At 44.9% G+C, this 19,457-nt stretch overlaps 1 protein-coding gene across 1 annotated transcript; it reads right to left on the bottom strand.

Moving 5' to 3' along the window:
- Positions 1 to 107: 107 nt before the first annotated feature.
- Positions 108 to 14,537, bottom strand: prr12a (proline rich 12a). The gene is made up of 15 exons (XM_026350896.1): positions 14,455 to 14,537; positions 12,483 to 12,640; positions 11,906 to 12,067; positions 6,871 to 11,648; positions 6,439 to 6,666; positions 5,594 to 6,305; positions 4,853 to 5,352; positions 4,496 to 4,612; positions 4,153 to 4,283; positions 3,561 to 4,018; positions 3,274 to 3,393; positions 2,651 to 2,748; positions 2,236 to 2,367; positions 1,657 to 1,752; positions 108 to 1,482 (listed from the first exon to the last, which is right to left on the bottom strand). The coding sequence occupies exons 1-15, from the start codon at positions 14,535 to 14,537 to the stop codon at positions 1,348 to 1,350; spliced, it is 7,908 nt and encodes a 2,635-aa protein (XP_026206681.1). The 3' UTR covers positions 108 to 1,347.
- Positions 14,538 to 19,457: the final 4,920 nt, after the last annotated feature.

Here is a 19,457-nt window from a genome sequence, read left to right as displayed (position 1 = left end):
CTCCTGCGGATTTGTGCCAAGGTTAAGTGAGGACAAGCTGCTACTAGGATCTAAAAATGTCCGAGTTCACACTCAAACTGTGGGGAAATGAACCACCATTTGTTCTTTGCAGATTTTATTTGTTTCTCAAATACAGGAGAGTTAATGTACAGAAGGACAAAGAATTTCATCAAGAACTGTACAGTATGTACACACCTTTTTTTCCTTATTTTTTAAATGGAAAATTAGATTGTTTTCAAAATAAGTCATAGTATGCACAAACATCAAAATGATAAAAATGAAATGACTATGTCCTCTTTAAATATTACTTATTTATACTCCTTCTTCCCACAAGGGAAATGGATAGTTTATTTCTTTTTCTTTACACCTGCATGACTGATGATTGAACTGAAGCACAACAATGTTGACGTTTCAAACGGATTTTCCCCCATTCTCTTCTTTTTTCTCTTGTTCTTATTTTTACACCCACTCTATATAATACAATGTTTCTGTCTGAGCGTCTGTTCTTTTGTATAGAGGGGAAGACGACTTGGATATGTGGGTTACGATTGTATACTGAACTTGTGGAAAATAAAAAGGTATTTCAAATGACAGGGCAGCAAACCCAGTGCTTGTGAGAGTTTAAGTTAAAAACCTCCTCATATAAATAATAAAAATGTGTTTATATATTATCACAAAGCTAACTGGTGCTGCCCTTCACATAGCACAGGATGAGAGAGAGAGATAGAGATCAATAGAGAGAGAGAGAGAGAGCGCGTTCATTTACACATTTCACGTTTCTGTCCGTAGACGAGCCCATGTTCACGCTGCTCACGGCACACTCTACACGCAGTTTAAAAAGCATTCTCACCCTCTTCCACTCTTTTCAAAAGCCAACAGCTGATGTTAGTCTTTTCAAAAATAATTTATGTAAAAACTAAGCAGTAATAGTTTCTCTTTAAACTATTGTCTTTATGACACAGTTAACAAGATGTCAGTTGCTCCTCTGTTGACTTGGCGTTAGGGCTCCTTCTCTTTGTCCTTGCACCTTGTCTCTCCCTTTTCACCGTCAGTCAGTTCCCTCTTGACTTACCAGTGACCGCTGATCTGACGGAGTCCCCTTGTCACAAGGTAAGACACTTCTTTAGTCATTGATCAACAACAAGTAAAAGAACAGAGGCCTTCATCCAAGGTCACAAGAGATCCCATGTGTTCATCAAGGGCCTTAAAAATTCATCCTCAGATCTTAGAGATTTGAAGAGGGTCAGGGGGCTGTACAGTAGGATCCATCTCTTTCAGTTTTCCTATTTTTCTTTTTGTTTTTAAATCGTCTTGCTTTAATTATTTCTTTCCATTTCTGCAGTTTACTCAGGCTTTGGTGCTGAGCGTGAGCAGCTCGATGAAGGAGCTGAAGAGGGTGTCCAGCCAACTCTGGTTGGCCATGCACTGCTGCACCACTTCTTCTTGGCCTGGGTCCTCAGCTGCCTGCTCAATGGTGTTGGTCTGGAAAATTGGGATGAAAACACAACAGATTCTGATGCTGGGATTCAAATCAGGGTCTTAAGCAAAAAATAGCACTGACAAGCTGGCTCTGTGTAGTTGATTTAATGTGATTTACACTTAACCATACGAACATTTGAAGGGAATGTTGCAATAAGTGAGTACCTCCTTGCTTACCTCTTTCTTGCACTGTAAGAAGGTGTGGTATTTATAGTGATGCAGAGAGTGGTAGAGACTGTAGAGCCGATACGACTCAGCTGACAGTTTAAGGTCCTAAAAGAAAGAATTCAGATTAACAATTGTCCAATGTTGGTACCACTGACATACAAGTCCAAAGCTAAATAAATATTAATCATGACGTTCAATGTCAAAGAGTGAACGTCGCCGTTTAGAAACTTGTAGCAGGTGCTAGAGGGGAAGCTTGAACCGTTTTATTCTCACTACAACCAACAATCAGTCACAGACCCAATACTGTTGAGCTTTTAATGGAAGTGGGTTATTTTGTTGAGGCAGTGGTTTCAGTGTATATATATATATATATTTCATGATCCTCCTGCTGCATGGTGCCAACATTTTCAACAGCTTGTACCTTGCCAAGAAACCAGAAGAATCGAATTGTCAGAGGCTAAAAATATCCTACGAATATTTGGCTAAATTTAAGTTAAATAAAATCTAACTTTATAGCATGGACATTTTGGAGCTGCACATTTTATTTTTGATACATTCACACCCTGTAAACACCAAAACACTGTCTACCTGTGGTTTAGGCTGGGTCTTTTTCACTTTGTTGAGAGTCTTGCGGTTGTAAGCATCGCCACTTAGCCGGACCCTCACCACTCCTGAGTCCAGGGGGTCTACAATGACCTGGGAATAAGCGTGCAAGATCTCCTATTGAGGAGGATACAAAGTTAGCAGAGTTAGGAAAAGTGCAAAAATGAATAAATGAAAAAATGATCAGACATTAATTGATTTTGTTGATGAATTATCTGTATGACCATTCGTCTATTTATGAACTTATTGTTTCAGCACCAAATCTCCATTATGGTCGAGTCCAGTGCTGTTCTTATGGTGCAACACCACACAGTTCAGTCTAGGTTTGTTTCCTGCAAATTTCACCGCAGATAGCAAGATGCTATTCCAGCCACAAGAGACAAAGAAAGGAGCAGATTACCTGATGCTGAGAGCTCATGCTGACCCTCCGCAACAACCTCCTCTTCTGTTCGCTGAGGATGCTGTCAATCTTCCTCATTGGTGGGAGGTACAGCTCATCTGGTGGCCAATTGCAGTAAAGTTAGTTTCATTAGTCATCATTCATGCTGCTGTCGATCATTTTAGTACCAAGAGCAAATTCAAACAGCTCTTCCTGGTTGCCAATCTAACTGAATTCCTGGGGCTTTCCTTCAACGTGTCACACCTTGTTTGTTTAGATTGTAAAAACCATTAACAGATTCAGTTACATACGCATTCTCCAAATTTCCCATGCTCTTGTGCTGAGAGCTTCGCCTATAACCTGGCAGCTTTTATTGTTGGTTGTGTTTATTCAACCTGCCCAAAATCTACACTGCTACCTGAGCCCACTTTTTAAAATAAGATCAAACTGACGCAATAAAGCTGCTATATTACAGACATTTAAGAAATGCAGAAAACATGCTACTGGACAAGTCTGGTTAGGTTAAAAATGGTTGCGTACAGATAACACTCTTGTCTTAAGTTGCATTTCAGTCTCTTGTGAGGAAGCCAGTAAGGAAGCTTCAGTTTTAACTATTATGTTAGTGGGCTGCGAGCAGTTCTCACCGTCTGTGTCCTCCAGTGCTTGGATCATATCGGGGTCCAGGGCTGTGCTGACCAGCATCTCCACATAGCTCTTGAACATTTCCCTCATGGCACGGTTGTTCACTCCACCTTTTACTGGCACTGAGTAGAGAAGAAGAAGAAGAAAAAAAATAAATCACACAGTTTAAAACCACCTCTAACCTTCTGCTGCATAAATAAAACCTCCGTTAGTATGATCTAAAATATAATAGGAAACAATCACACTGACTTGTTATCTACAAATACAAAGATTCAAAATGGCATCTCACTTTCATTCTCACTAGCTGCCTCATCTGATGAGTCTGAGTCTGATGATGAAGGTACTTCCTTCAGCCATTTTTTCCTCTTCTTGGGTGGTGGCTCTGCCTTCACTTTGGCCTGCTTGGACTTGGGCGGCCGCTCAGCCTTTTCCTTCTCCTTCCTCTCCACCGCTTTCTTCTCTTCCTTTGCTCTGCCTCGTTCTGCTGGTGCAGCACGTTTCTCCACTTTGTCCTGCTGCGACTGTATCCGCTTCTCCCTCTCATGCTCCCTCTCTCTCTCCTTGGCTTTGGGAACAGCAGCTGGAGCTTCCTTCTTCTCGCGTTGTTCTTTTGTTGTCGTGGAGGCTGTTTTTGTTTTCTCCTTCTGGTCACGCTGAACTGGTGGAGCCACTCTCTCATCCTTCTCCACTACTCTTGTTGGCACCTGAGTGGAAGGAGGGGATGCCATTCTGGGGAGGGACTGGCGCCTGGGGTTTGTAAAGAAATTATTATACAAATGGAAACCACAATTTAAAAAACTGTGGGAAAAAACTATTCCAACTATATCTAATGAGGGTTAATATAACAGGAATTTAATTTCTAAAATGGCAGAAAGCAGTACCGGAGAGGTGTTGATCTGCGCCAAGGTCTCCGAGAGCACACTCGGACATAGTCTTTCTTGTTGACATTCTCCAGAAACTTAACATAGATTCTCTGGTATCGCCTCTTGGCATCACCAAAGTAGCCAAGATACTGAGAGAGAAACAAAAACACACAAACAATACTTTAAAATATCAATACAATTGTGACTGAAAAACCTATTTCTAATATAACACATTATACATTTGAATATGTGTAGTAACTTCATTATATGCTGTCATGAAGGAGGGACTATGGAAAGTATACAGATCAACATGACTGACTGCAGGTATGGTTAGATTACTGAAGGCCTGGTGTGAACTCACGTTGCTTGTGGCGCAAAACTGTCTCTGCCCATCTTTGATCTCAGGGCTGAACTTCTGCAGCAGGGCTTTCTGCACCCTCCAGATGGGTGGAGGCTCACGGCCCGTCTGCAAAGCCAGCTGTGCACAAACAGGTAAGTATAAAATGTTGCTGTAACTTGGCAGCTACTGAATAAATCTCAACACATCACCTAAATATATGAATAATGATTAACGTAATAATTTGGTATTAGCTAAAATAATGTATTCAGTTTGTTGTCTCTCCAACAGAAAGCGAACTACTTCTATTTCTGACTTCACAAAGACATTTTAGATTTTTTTAACAATTTCACACACAATCAAGCAGAAACACACAAATACCTTGAGAGTTCGAATATCTTCCACCCGCACTACAAACTCATCCCTTTCTCTGAAGATGCCCTCCCCTCCACTCTCACTCTCATCCTCCTCACTCTCTCCAACAATGGCAGCATCTTCTTGCTTCTGGGCAAGGTGTAGGGAAGTGATCTTAGGAGCTGGAGGCTCTTCAGGAGAGGCGGGGGACTCCGGAGACGGCATGGAAGACTCTTTCTCAGTTGAAGGAGGAGGAAGAGGAGGAGGAGGAGCAGGAGGGGAAGTCGGAGGAGGAGTGGCTGGCTGAGGGAGAGTAGCTTGTGGGGCAGGTGGCAAAGAGGGGGATGCGGGGGTGACAGGGCTTGGAGGCTGAGAATTCTCCTGTTGTTCTTCTGGTGGAGGAGGGGGTGAGGGAAGTGAGAGGGGAGGGAGGGGAGAATGAGAAGGAGATGAGGATGAGGCAGGAGATGGAGGGATGGAGGGAGGTTGAGGTGTTGCTGGTGCTGGAGGAATCTCAGGGAGTGCCGCTGGAAAGAAAGAAAAACAGGGCAAGATTAAATTTTACAGATTCATTTACCACATTGTCAAAATAACATCAGTGATTTCACCAAGCTAATGTTGAACAAATAAATAAGGATATTTATTAGACTAAAAAAAATACATCAATACCTCCACCTGAGGATATATATATTTCTGCAGAAAATCAATTTACACACACACACACACAAAAAAAAGGTACCAACAGAAAAATAAAAAGCTCCTAATTACCATCAAGCTTAGGGGCACCTAGCGTTTCGAGATGTGGTTCTCTCTCCTCTGTCATGTCACTCTCTTCTTCCCCTCCTGTGCTTCTTTCTTCCTCATTCTCCTCCCCCTTGTTCTCATCCATGTCTCCATCTTCTGGCTGTAGGACATCAGGTTCATTGGACTGGGGCTCGGTATGGGGGTCATGCATGGTAGGCTGTGGACTAAGTGTGGGAGGCTGCAGCGTGGGTGTAAGAGGGGACTGGGGAGGCTGAGACTGAGGCTGAGGCTGAGGCTGAGGCTGAGCAGGTGGAGGAGGTAGTGGGGCCTGGATGTTAGAGGTTAGCTGAGGAGTGTCATACAGAGCAGAAATGGCTGAGGAGATGCTCTTCTGAAGGTCCTGGTTCTTTCCAACTGAGTCCTCTTCATCAGAGGAGAACGAAGGCAGAGTTTCCAGGTTCCTTTTTAGCTCATCTTCCAGTCTCTTAGGGCTGGGGCAGTTGCCCAGGGCCAGACCCCCATTCCCTTCACTGTCCCCGAATGGAGGCGGTGGCGGTGGAGGAGGAGGAGCCGGAGACAGTGGGCGCAGACCCCCTGATTTACAGGGAGAGGTTTCACCATTGTCAGGTTCCATTCCTGGTGACATGTCCAAGCCTGGAGGTCTCTTCCCCATCTTGAGAAAGTCCAAAAATGAAGCAACAAAGCCAGCCTTGGATTCAGAGTCCTTCTCATCCCCCTAGCAGAAAAACAAAAGACAGAGACATTTATTCAGGTCAAATACCAGTAACTCCCCTACTATCAAACAATGAACCTGAATTTAATTTCTCATTTTAAGCATCGTCTGGTTAACTTAGCAAAAATATAATCACCCTTTCTTCCAGCCCTTCGTCATCCACTCCTTCACTCATCATCTGGCTTTTCTGTTTGTTCTTGTCCTGACTTCTGGTGCTTTCAGTGCTGCAGGGTGGTCCGGGACTTAAACCGAGGGAGGGAGCTGAGCCCACTGAGCCATCCGACAAAGCAGGGTCCGTGCCAGACAAAGAATCTGTCCTCAACAAGGCATCAGAGGAGGACAGGGTACCTATTGGTAACTTGATCTACAAGAAAAAAAAAAAGAAGAGTACAATTTACAGATTTAAATTTGTCCACATATATACATATATTACAAAACCTATTAACCCAGAAGAGAATTTACAAGACAGTGTGAGTGAATTTGTGAGAAAATGAAGTAAAACAGAGCAGGCACATGGATGTGTTTAAAAATGAATCCTCAAGCCTTTCCTAGTTACAACGCCACTGACCTTCAGAGGTGGAATCGGTTCGTGTTGCTGCTGTTGGGGTTGGTGATGTAACTGCTGGGGTTGCTGCTGATGGAGGTGATGGTGATGCATCTGATCTTGCTCCTTCCCGCTCATTTCGATGTACATGTCCTCCCTCCTTCCCCCTCTACCTCTGCTGCCACGGCCCCTACCTCTACCTCTTCCCTCTACATTGAATCCTCCTCCTACTGTTGTTCCACCCATCTCCCCCATCATCCCTCTTGGAGTGTATGGCTCAGGCATTGGGCGGATGCGAGGCCTGCCTCTTGGCCTAGGGGGACCCTCTCTTTTAGGTCTAGTGGGCTTCCGGCCCCTCTTCTTGGGTCCATCCTGAGGCATAAGTGTAGAGTGTGAACCCATAGAGGAGTAGCCAGAGGAATGGTAGAAGTCAATGTCACCCATTAAAGGGCTGAGAGACCCACTTCCTCCTCCTTTTCTGCAGCTGGATACCAAGTCTGGCAAAAGGTCTGGAAGCCTGCGGCTGTTCAACCGGATGTCAGCTGGTTGGTCAGCTTTATCTTCATCATCTTCAAACTCATACTCTTGAGCGTAACTTTTCTTAGGCAGTGTGTTGGGGTCCCGGCGCTCCTTTAACAAGTGGAAAGAGCTGGACTTGAGGAGCTTCTTGGGACGAGACGAACAGAAAATGGGAGACTGGAGGCCTCCAGAAGCAGTTGCTGAGTTATTTCCTCCAGGCCCTGAGGACATTTTAGCTCCAGAGTTGTTGGGACCAGCGTTATTGGAGCCCATACCCATAGCTGGGGCCTGGGACTGTATCAATCCCAGCTGTTCAGTGTTGACAGTGGAAGGGAGCTCATGGGTTTTAAGCGAGTCTAGATCCAGAGTCATGGTGTTGTTGCTAGCTTCTTCCAGGCCATGACAGTATGATTCATAACCCTGATCGCCACCGTGGTGACCCATTATGTCATAGCTACCACCAGCACTGCCCCCTGCTCCACTTGCACTCTGACCAGCTTTCATGGAATCCAGTCCCTCTTGTCCTGTGTGGCTTTCATTCATCTCTTCCTGCCCTGGTCCTGCACCTCCAGCACAACTAGACTTGTAGTCCTCTGCACAAAACATGTCTTCCATTCCTGGAAAAAAAGATCGGTCCTCATCCTGAAGAAGGGAGTCAGGGAAGCAAATGGAAGTCAGGGGCACAAAGCGGTTGCTTTGCTGATTCTGGTCTGCCTTCTCCACCGGGCTGACCGTGTCAAACTGGTGCTGCTCTGTTCGCTGTTGGTCGAGCTGGCTCTGCTGAGGGGTGAGCTGGGACGTGAGTGGTTGCTGTGGATCAGGCTGAGGCTGGGAGTGGGCTGAGGCAGAAGGTGGGGGTATGTGGTGTGGGTGTGGGGGCTGCTGCTGAGCATGGGGTTGGGAGTGAGGGTGGTGAGAATGGGTCTGTTGATGCTGAGAGCTCGGGTGCTGCTGTTGCTGCTGCTGCGGATGGTGCTGTGAGAGATGGTGCATGTGAGATGGTGTAGATAAACCAATATCAGGCTCAGAGAGGAAGGAGTGGAGTTCAGAGGCTGAGTGTTGCTGTGAATGATGGGTTTGCTGCGGCTGATGGTGGGATGGGTGCTGCCTCTGTTGCTGCTCCTGCTGCTGTCTGTGACGCTCAGTGCTGCCTCCGCTTCTTCCCCCACTGCCTGCCCCACTGCGTCTTTCTTCTGCAATAGCTACATCTGTGCTGGAGGTCTGAGAGAGGGAGCGCTCCAGCATGTCCAAGGAGGAGACCACTGAGCTTTGTTTAACCTGGCTCTGCTCGTGTTGATGTGGAGGAGGACCGTGATTATAGTGAGCTGCTGCCACTTCCAAAGCCTGGGACTGGAGTTGAAGCTGGAGCTGAGTGGTTTGGGACTGAGACTGTGTCTGATGTTTACTTGTGCCAAGTCTCCCCCCAGCGCTTTCCATTACAGCTTGCTGTTGGCTAATGGAGTGCTGCTGCTGCTGTTGGGTATGAGAGTCCATTTTATGGTGCTGCTGATGTTGTGAATGAGAATCAATTTTGTGGTGCTGCTGATGCTGATGGGAGTCCATCTTCTGGTGCTGTTGATGCTGAGGGTGAGTCTCCATTTTTGGATGTTGCTGATGTGGTTGGTGGGAGTCCATTTTGTGATGCTGTTGGTGTTGCCGATGAGAGTCCATCTTGTGGTGCTGTTGATGCGGCTCCAGTTTGTTGCGGGTGGTGTGGGACAGTACTGACTGGAGAAGATGTGGTGGTTGACGGGACTGATCAGTGGGAGAGTCCATGAGCGAGGCAGCAGCTTGAGACTGGGAATGCTGTTGCTGAACTTCAGGGGTTTTCCGAGGATAACTCATTTCAGCACGTTCCTGTGGCTTCTTCTGGAGCTCCATTTGGGTGTGGGATGGTATCTGAGAGTGTGAGGACACATGCTGTGTATGTGAGGAGTGTTGGGGGGCAAGAGAGTGTTGGGTGTAAGGGTCACCCCGCCCATAGTGAACTACTGATCCTAGGTTGTCATGGTGATGGAGGTGGGAGTGCACCTGTTCAGCACTGCCTCTCCCTCCACTGCTTCTGCTGTTTCCAACAGATCTCTCATTCCTTTGCTGCTGTTGTTGCTGTTGCTGTTGCTGTTGGTGATGGTGCTGTTGATGTTGTTGCTGTTGTTTCTTTAGTGACATCTCTAGTTGGTTTTCCAGCCCTGAGATCGACCCTCCAGACCCCGCATTTCCAACTCCAGCGGTAGATGTGGCACTGTGGGTACGTATGACACTCTGGGGGTGGTATCTCTCCTCAGATGTCTTACCCATGTCATAGCTCAGCCCTTTGCCTGAATCAGTAGTTGGGGGTACTGACTGGGGCTGAGGCTGTGTTTGTTGGGATGCCTGTTGGGGTTGCTGTTGAGGATGGTGATGAGCAGCCTGGGGAGTAGGACTTGCTTGAGCTTGCAGCAGGTGTTGGATCAAGAACTCATCATCATCATCTACTTCCTCTTGGGATCTCTGAGATCCCACTCCTAGCATGGAAGTGTCAGCCTTTGTTTTGGAGGAGGTGGAATGATAGGACTGAGGTTGGGAGCTGGGGCCTCTAGTGTCGGGATAGCCCTGTGGTGAGGCTAGAAAGGTGGGGGAGAGAACTGAGGAGATGTATTTACTAGAGCCTGCACCCCCTGGAGATTGTGTGGGACAGGTGGGCACTGGGGAGTGTAACCCTGGACGGATGATGCCCGAGTTACCTGACGGAGAGGGGCTAGAGTCTGGAATATGGTAAGACCCACTTCCACCTCCACCTCTCTCACTGGTCATACCATTTCCTGCTCCTCCTCCTGAACCAGAGTTCCCACTTCCTGTGCCACTGCTGCTTCCTCCCCCAGATGCTCCACTACCTGATGACCCACTTGACCTTAAAAGAGCAGGGGAGTGACCTGGGGCTCCATAGCCTAGTGAAGGGCTTCCAGCTCCACCCAGGGAAGATGGAAGTGATCCATAAGCAGAGTCAGTTCCATACATATCAGTGGAGTATGACTGGCTTCTTCCCCCTAAACTCCCATAGCCTTTCCCAGCAGTTCCTGAGCTGAGATCTTGGGCCTGTGGGGAACTGAAGCTGCCGTAGGATTGAAGGTGAGAAGTAGGGGGCTGATTAGGGGAATATGACTGTGCCTGTTGTTGGGGTGGAGTCTGACCAGTAAGAGCAGAAGTGGGCGTTTTAACTGGGGGCACAGGAGAGCCATAGCCTGATAGACAGGATTTGGGAAGAGACTGGGGGGCTGAGGTGGAAGTGGCAGGGGGCTGCTGCTGCTGTGGGGCTGGAGGAGGCGGAGCTGTAGGAGGTGGCTGCTGCCTAGAAGGGGCTGCGCTGGAGCTGGATGTGGGGATCGAGTTGGAAGGATGTGCCCCAGATGTGGCAGAGGAAGAGGAAGAAGAGGACGATGTAGAGGAAGCAGAAGGGGGCGTATGAGGAGTTCTTGAGGATGATGCTGAACTGGCAGAAGAATAGCCACTGCTGGAGCTACTTTTGGTACCTTTTCCAGCCGAGGAAGAAGACGATGACGATGAGGAAGAAGAATAGGGAGGCTGGATGATTGGCCGATACTGCTCAGTGCGAGAGGTGGGTTTGTGGTCTGATGAGGGGCTCTGGTCACCCAGTGGGCTGCAAGAAAGGCCAGCATGCCTGTGGTGCGGGGCTATCTGCTGGTATCCCGCCCCTCCACAGCTAAGGTAGTGCTGAAGGGAGTGGGCCGCAGAGGACGAGAGCTGTGACTGAGCTGGCGTGGGCCGCTGGTAGTGCTTGATAACGCTATCTTGCCGGGGCACAGCCCGTTCCTGAGCTGAATTGGACTGGGACTGGGACTGAGGCTGGGGCTGAGCTGAAGAAAAGACTGATGCATTATATAGCTGGGATGACTGGTCTTGGAGCTGGGAGGACAGCAGATTGAACTGGTGTGACTGCAAATGCCTTGCAGAGGATGCCTGGGCTGATGTGGCTCCTGTAGGATCCTGGCTGCCCCGATAGGCAGCTGCAGCAGCACCCTGCGAGGACAGGAGTCTGTCAAAACCCAGGCTAGATTGGGATGGGGCCTTTATGTGTAGTAGGGGGTCATGTGGGGAGAGCAGGCCATTGGATGTGGGGCTAAACGTGGGTGTGTCCTGGAGGGAAAGGGAGGCAGCAGGAAAAGAACGGCTAGAAAAGGATGCTGGGTGTTGATATGCTGAGAGAGCTGAGGAGGAGGGGAAGGAGCCAGAGCCAGGAAGAGCTCCAGAGATGAACAGTTCAGGATGGGCAGGCGTGTGCATTGCTGTTAGAAAAAGGAAAACATATTATAAAATCACTCACCATCCACCAGGCTACAATTTAAATTATGAAATAATGGAGTATTAGTTTAAGACTTTCAATAAGTACAGTAAAATACTTTAATTTTAAAAAGAAACTTCTCACATAGCAACACCATCAGAATAATAATGCAGCCAAACATTGTGAGGTTCTTTAAATGTCATATTGACTGTGGATCCTGTTTGAATGTCAACACATGAGGGAAGATCTATTCAGCCCCACCTGTCTGCCAGGATGGCGTGCGGAACTGGGAGAGAAGAGAGGAGGCAGAGGGAGGAGGCTGGGGACCCCGGGACTCCAGGGCTGAGATCAGATTCATGACAGAGGCATCAGGAGCAGAGGGGCTGGCATGGTGCAGGCCAGTGTCAAACAGCCCTGACAGACCTTTAGGCAAGAAGAACAGAAACGCAAACACTGATTAAGAATGCAAATGTTAATAGCTGGTGCAGATGTGATACAAATAAAAATAATTTTAAAAATTCTAACTTTAATCTTAAAAATAATATTTATAGTAGGCGCTTATGCATACAAATAATTTGGATCAGGTTGTTGGTAGCTCCTTGTGTAGCTATAAGTAGATCAATTTCTGTTGCTGAAAACAACCCTTAAGATGTCTGCAAAACTGTTTGAGAATAAATGCTGCAGGGTTTTATTTGAAACATGTAGGGCTTCAACTCAACTGAGCTACAATGTGCACATTTTTCAATGACAATCTTCCAGGGCCTACATGGAGAGACACAATAACTCATTGCTGGGGCCCCTTATGGTCGTGACAAGGAAAGTATGACATTTATCTCACCCAAACTCCGTCCAGCTGCTCCCCAAGCCCCGCCTTGGCCAGAGCTCCCTGGGTGGTGATTGGTGGCATAGCCCTGCAGAGGGTGTGGGGTGGCGTAGGCTTGTCGGTGAAGGAGCTCAGACTCAGGGTGGGATGATCTGGAACTCCCATATACAAGACTAGGGAGGAAGGGGAGTGGGAGATTAAGTGTTATTAATTTCAGAGACAACTGACATACATCTAATTATCCCCAAAATTGGACCCTTAAGAAAAGACACAAATTGGATCACTTTTAAATACACAGTCTGACATGCATGGAAACTAGTCCTATTAATAATCCACACATCAGAAGTCAACTCAAGACATCATCAGTACCAAACTGTACCAAGGACCCTTGATGAATCTGATTTATAATTAATGTTACAGATAAGGAAAATCTCCGTAATCATTAGTTAAATAAAATATATGTGGCAGAATTAAAAATTAATTACAAACGTGGACATTACACCAGAGTGTATTCAAGTAAATCTGTCAAACCAGCAATGAAAGTGTCATGCAAAAATAATGGGGTGGCTAATTTGCAATTATAATCGAGCCACAGGACCCAATCATTACATAACTTTAAGGTTTACACACTGGATAAGGTTATCATTAAACGCTAAATATTTGCAACTTGCAGAATTGGGCTTTACAAAAGACAAATGAAATGCGTGGATGGCTGGTCAGGTAACATGCTAGCATCTGTGCTACTGGTAGCACCGCCTAGCAGCTATGCACAGCAGCTATGGTAGAAATGCAGAGGCTAGGCCCAAACTGCAAGGCCAGTTCTTTACGTGTAAATAAACCCTTGGGCGAGTAATGTGCAAATTTAAGCCAAAAGAAAATTACAGTTTCCCCAATTGAAACCAAGTCAAACGGTCAATTTGTCTGGCAGCACTGATTATACTGATATAGCTAACAGCTGGATTGTGCAAGTCGACGCAAATGCACGCTAAGTTGCATGCAAACACCAGCAACTAGCCAGGTTTGTTTAGCCCAACAAATATTAATTACGCAGAGAGGCATGTTGGCTTTCGAGTATCACCACGGAGCCGGCTCTGGGTCAAACATCACATATGAGCAGCTAAATAAGAAGAAATTGTGCTTGCGTGCACAGGCCTCTACTGACATCCATGCAACACAACGCTAGCTTGCAGGCTAACATAAAGCCAAAAGACAAGAGCTGTCTTGCACAGCCCAAGCACTTCTCATCATCATATGGAGTCACCCTGGCCTTATTATCGTTTCATCCTTTTTATAAAAGAAACAGCAAACTGCAAGTCGGATGCAGTGGCACCATTTCATAATGCAAATTAACCCAAATCATCCAAAACCCACCAGCAATTATCTAGATCACGATTGGGCAAAAGGCGTTTTAAATCTCAATTCTGTGAGCATGGCATCACTCGGCTTTTTTTTTTTTTTTTCCATCTCCTCATTTCTTTACAATGTGGCAATTTGGGGGGAAACGTTTATTGAGACGCATCCTCCTGGCTAATATGTATCAGCTCGTCTTGTTGATGTCTATCCAGGGGGCTGCTGCGAGGGGGGCTTGCTGCGTCTGCACTCTTCGCAGCTCCAATCAATCCTCTGAATTTATCTACCGGGTCTGTGTCCAGGCCTGCACACAGGCAACAATAATTCCTATGGATGCTCCAGACGTACCCCCACCTCCACTCCGCCAGGTCTACCTAAGACACGTCTGTCAATCACGTTCAATTCATATCCCTAACCTTTCCTTTCTCCACCCCGCCCACCCCCACGACACGCACACCGCTCCATTCCTGTTTATAATATTATTACTATGCAACTGTTTGGATGACAATGCACTACACATAATGGCAATGGTGGCACTGTGGATGAAGCCAATGGCGACAATTTGTTTACATGGGGTCACACCGTGCCCTGCAGAGTACCACTGATAATCTGCACATTGTCTCAAACCAATGCATACCTTGCTTTAGCCGATCTCTCGTAACTCCATCCTGCTCCTGCGCCCAAATCGCCAAATCCTGTTCCCGGGTAATTTCTATCCATTTATGTGTTGTACAATGTGTGCGATGAAGACGAAAGCAACGAGCACGTCGCAGAGCAGATGACGGGAAAAATCCAGTTCTTCTCGTTTTTTTTTTCTGTTTCAGGCTATTTCCCCCGGTTTCATAAGCAAGTCCTCAGGAGTGGAAAACAGCATATTGAAAGAGAAATGGAGGGGAGGAGGAGAAAGCTGGATGAAAAAAGAGGGGGGTCTACGGGGTTATAATCCAACCACCTCCAAAAAAAGCCAGTCTTTCTCCTTTTCCGACGCCTTTCACGTTTATCATTCCCCCGATTGCAGATTGGGTCCAAACCCAGTCGCGGTCATGATGAAGACGCCTCGGATTTGGCCGGTGATGGACGAATTGCTGATAAACATTTGATTTGAATGCGTCCTTTTTCACCGTCTCTCCTCCCCTTTCTTTAGGCTAGTTCATGCTACGCCGCTAGCACTGGAAACGACACGAACCGACACACCACGCTGGTACCAACCATTCCCCATAGACGAGAAAAGAAATCCCCAATTTCAAAATCTCTCTCTCTTTTTTTTTCTTCTTTGCATGCAAATCGTTGCCACCACCACCACCCCCCCTCTCTGTCTCTGTCTCTCTCCTTCTCCTCCTGTGGGCTAGCAGCAGATGCTAGCTGTCAGTAACGACGCATCAAAATAAAACAGAGCTGCTTTTATTCCCCCAAATGCTCGCACCCCACATTTCTGCTTTCTGTGGCCTCTCGGGTAAAAGCTAAAAAAAAAAAAAAAGGAGGGAAAAAATACAACTCGATTGCGAAAAAGCGTAAAGACGAACAAGGAAGTGTGAAGAAAGCAGGCCGCGATTTAATATTTTTTACTCATTTTCCTCGGGAGACGCCATTTTTGAAGGCGGCTGGCCGCTGTCCGTCCTCCCTCTCCCCCACTCCGTCTCACCGCGGAGACTCACTCTCTGTCTGCGGTGACCTCCATTCACCGGCCCCTCATTGTGCCAACCAACCTCTGCGTGCTTTTCCACATTTTCCTCTTATCAGTAGGCCTGGCATGAGTCTCAACTACATTTTACACCAAGGAAATTAATCGGCAGTTTGTGTTGAACGCTGCGATTGGATTTGTTGTAGTCGAGAATAAAGCGTTTCTAGTAAACAAACAATTTATGCAGATCCTGAGCAGCAGTTCTATCCAGATTGTGCAGCCAGTGACACTTCCAGCTTTCATACACGTTTTAACAATTAAAGAGCCTCGCCTATAATAAGTTGCATGCAATTAGGAGCAGTTTTATTTCTCTTCTTACTCATAAGTATTTTGGGCCCTTTTTTTTTTTTGCAAATTGCATTATTTGGAGAACCTGTCTGCCAGATCCCATGTGCACTTAATTTGCACGCCAGCAGATGGCACACTAGATTTATGATCATTACAAAGGAGGAGGGATCGCTGAAGCTGAGACAGACAGCTGCTTTCCTCATGCTCCCTTTTCTTCTATTTGTTGATTGACTGGGTTTCATCTGGACGTTTCTGAGACACTGTCATGAACGTAACCATCATCTTATTCTAGTCAGTGTCTCCAATTGCACACACCAACCCATACTAAGTGTTAAAATAGGCTGGTAGGTACTGCTGCTGCATGGAAATGTGATCCCTTTTGTTTTTAGGTAATAATAATGCACACACTCTGCAGGTCTGTACAAAAATAGAAATTCCTCCCTGTGTGTGTGTGTGTGTGTGTGTGTGTGTGTTTGTCGCCCTCTACTGGTTCAGTACTAAAATACTGTGACAACATACAGTAACAGAAGTTGTGTTTCAAATAATAATCAATTAATTTATTTATTTAATGCAAATATAACTAAAATAAAAAATAAATTGATCTATTGATCTAAGCACTGGGTTAACTTTATAAGCTACACAATTATTAGTTTGAGAATAAAAAAAAAAAAAGAGAGATTGTAGTAAGAATGTGAATTTTCTTTCATTTTCTGTTGATATAGGATCCAGTACATGTTGTAATTGTTTTGATTTGTTGTCATTTATTGTAACTTTGCTCAGAATGGAAGCTTTCCATGCTATGTATGCAGGCAACATACACATCACATCAGGACTGAGTACAAAATAAGAAACAAATGTGTGTTCCTGTAGGGATTAACTTTACTAATGCTGCCCTCAGCTGCTTTTTATCTTGTATCTTTAAAACCAGATCAAATCCAAATTCTGGATTATTTCCAGAATATTCATAGCATCATTTGTAACGACATGTTCAATTCGAAATCAGCATTTGATTTGTTATGTGTATCCTACAGTTCTCAACTCAACCTCTTAAGCCAACAAAACAATGTGAAACAAAGTCACACTCCCCTGCGTCTTTTCAGGAAAAAGCCCTCTGCCACGTCCCCTGTAGTGAGTATTTTAGGTGCATTATGAGGCTTTTGTAATGCGCAGTGCTTGAGTCAAAGGGTTAGTTATCACCATATTCATTAGAAGAACCCTTGAACAAAGAACAAGTATAAAGAAATGTAGAGAACATTTCAATTATATACGGTGATGTAAAAAACAGAAAAAGTAGGAGAAAGGAGCAAAGACACAGAACTCCAGCACATTGCATTAAGTGAAAATTAGTTCAGTTTCCTTGTCCCTCTTTCTGTCACTGTCGTGCCTCTTCCCTCCCTCTCTCTCGGCTGTCTTTCCCTCCATCTCTGTAACCAAACTGTAACGATACTTGACTGCAGCCGTTGCAGCACAACACCTCCACAAACCCCGGCTCTCTTCTGTCAAAATGCCAGACTCCAACGAAGCTGTGGCAGCGCCATGCCAGATCATCAGAGAAGACGCTGACAAATGGTGAGTCCCAACAGCAATGTTGTAGAATTGTAGATGATGAAAAAGGTATTTATACAAATGTACATACATTCAAAGCTTTCCAGTGTGACAGCATCTTTGGTGAGTGTCTCTTAATTAAATGTGTTTCGGTTCCAACCAAACACTAGTCACATTGTCTTACAACCTTTTGATCACTTGCTGAGTTAAACAAGAAAAATGGTTCACATATGAGTAAAACCTGTCTACATCACGGGACTACATAAGTGTAGTGACATTTACAGTGGGGCTTTACTGACTTGAGAATCATAAATAGACCTGAGGTTTAAAAGAGTATGACCTCTGGCAGGGAACCGACATGTTTCAAGCTGTTGGTTTATGTTACGTGCGCACAAGCACCAACAGACATTTAATGTGCCGTCCACGTGCAGCAGTGATTAATATTAGTGGAGCTGCCGCACAGATTACTCACTCGTGTTCTTCAACTTTGCCAAATACAGATAAAAGCAGCTGCGGAGGTTTGAGGTGAAATATATTATTATCAGGCTGTGCTGTCATAATCCCTTTGATGAGAACCGTAAATGAGTTTTATAAATGTGGCTTTGTGTTTCAGTGTCAGACAGAAGAGAGCAGAGGACTGTAAAGATCTGATAGATGCCTTCCAGGCCTGTATAAAAACCCTTTCTGAGGGATCATGACACTTAAAGGAAATATATCTTAATAAACAGTGAGTTCACACAGAAATAACCACAACTTCCGCTGTGTGTTTCCTGGTATAATAATTAACTGTAAAACACAAATTTAGTGTTACTCTACAACCACAATAACACATTTTTTATGCCACCAAACTGGGCACTAGTGATTGCACTGTAATACACTGGGTGTTACATGTTTTCTATTTTAATATTCTAAAAGAAGGAAATGGAAAACAAGGTCAGTAAATTTACATTTACATTTACATTTACATTTACATTTTACATTTAGTCATTTAGCAGACGCTTTTATCCAAAGCGACTTACAAGTGAGGAACAAGGCAAGCAAACAAAATCTAGTAAATAATAATAATCTAAGTCTTTATTTTAAACAGTAACAAACCGTATGTGGGTCTGCTGTTTTATTTTTGTACAAAACTTGTAGGGTGAATATAACAGTGATGCCAAGTTGTGCTGTTTTTGAATAATTTAATCACATATTGTGTCATATAATCTTTGGTATATTACATTTTTTATTTAATTTTTTTTTCACAGCTATTTTCTTCCTTGTTTCTTGCACTGGACCGAACCATTTGAAAAGCTGAAGAGGGGCTTGATGATTGTTCGATACTGAAAATATGTACTTCCACCATAATGAAGCATTGTTGAATTCCATAGTGGACTACAATATAACACTTATTATCTATGCACTGTAAACTTTTATGCGCACAAATAACACAACAATATAAAGCTTTTATATTTGCTACATACACTATAATGTTTTTCTTCAGACATTTTTAAATCTTAAATGATTAGATGGGTTATTCGAGTCTCTGCATAGGCCAAGCGTAGACCTCCACATGGAGTAGTTCCTCTTAATGGAATTAAGAAGATCTTGTTAATCTCTGCATAATCCTCACATTAGTACCTAATGTCACTTTTCCAGCTGAGCTCCGGCACTCAGTGTGGAGACTGTGGACATGACTGAAAGATTAGACTGGATCAAAGACCTGGGTGGTGCATTTTGCTTCTTTTCAGCAGAGATGCAAGAAAAAGGTGTTTAGGAGTCAAAGTGTTTTACTCAAAGGATGGATGTTACAGAATAACCTGTGTATGTCTGGAGCACAGAGCAGATCTTGATAAGCAGTCATCTGATGAGAGACATAATTCACATGAAGGAGTGTATTAGTAGTGAAACATTCAGTGTGAAATAAAATTATGATGAGTGTTTTTTGCAGGTTTATTGGTTTAAACCAATTGCAGACTGAAATGTTTTCTCCTACCTTTTTCCTCCCTCTTGAACTTCCTTATTGCTGTTAATCTTTCACTGCATCCTACTTGAAGTAAAACCAAGAAAATATATACTTCCTTTTGTGCAGACTATCTATTTTATCGGTGTCATTCATGACAGTGGTGTAAGCCCACTCATTTTCA

This window comes from Anabas testudineus, chromosome 19 (assembly GCF_900324465.2).
Source record: "Anabas testudineus chromosome 19, fAnaTes1.2, whole genome shotgun sequence".
Classification (NCBI taxonomy): Eukaryota; Metazoa; Chordata; class Actinopteri; order Anabantiformes; family Anabantidae; genus Anabas; species Anabas testudineus.
Note: the sequence above shows the minus strand (reverse complement) of the source record. Positions and strands in the feature narration are given on the sequence as shown.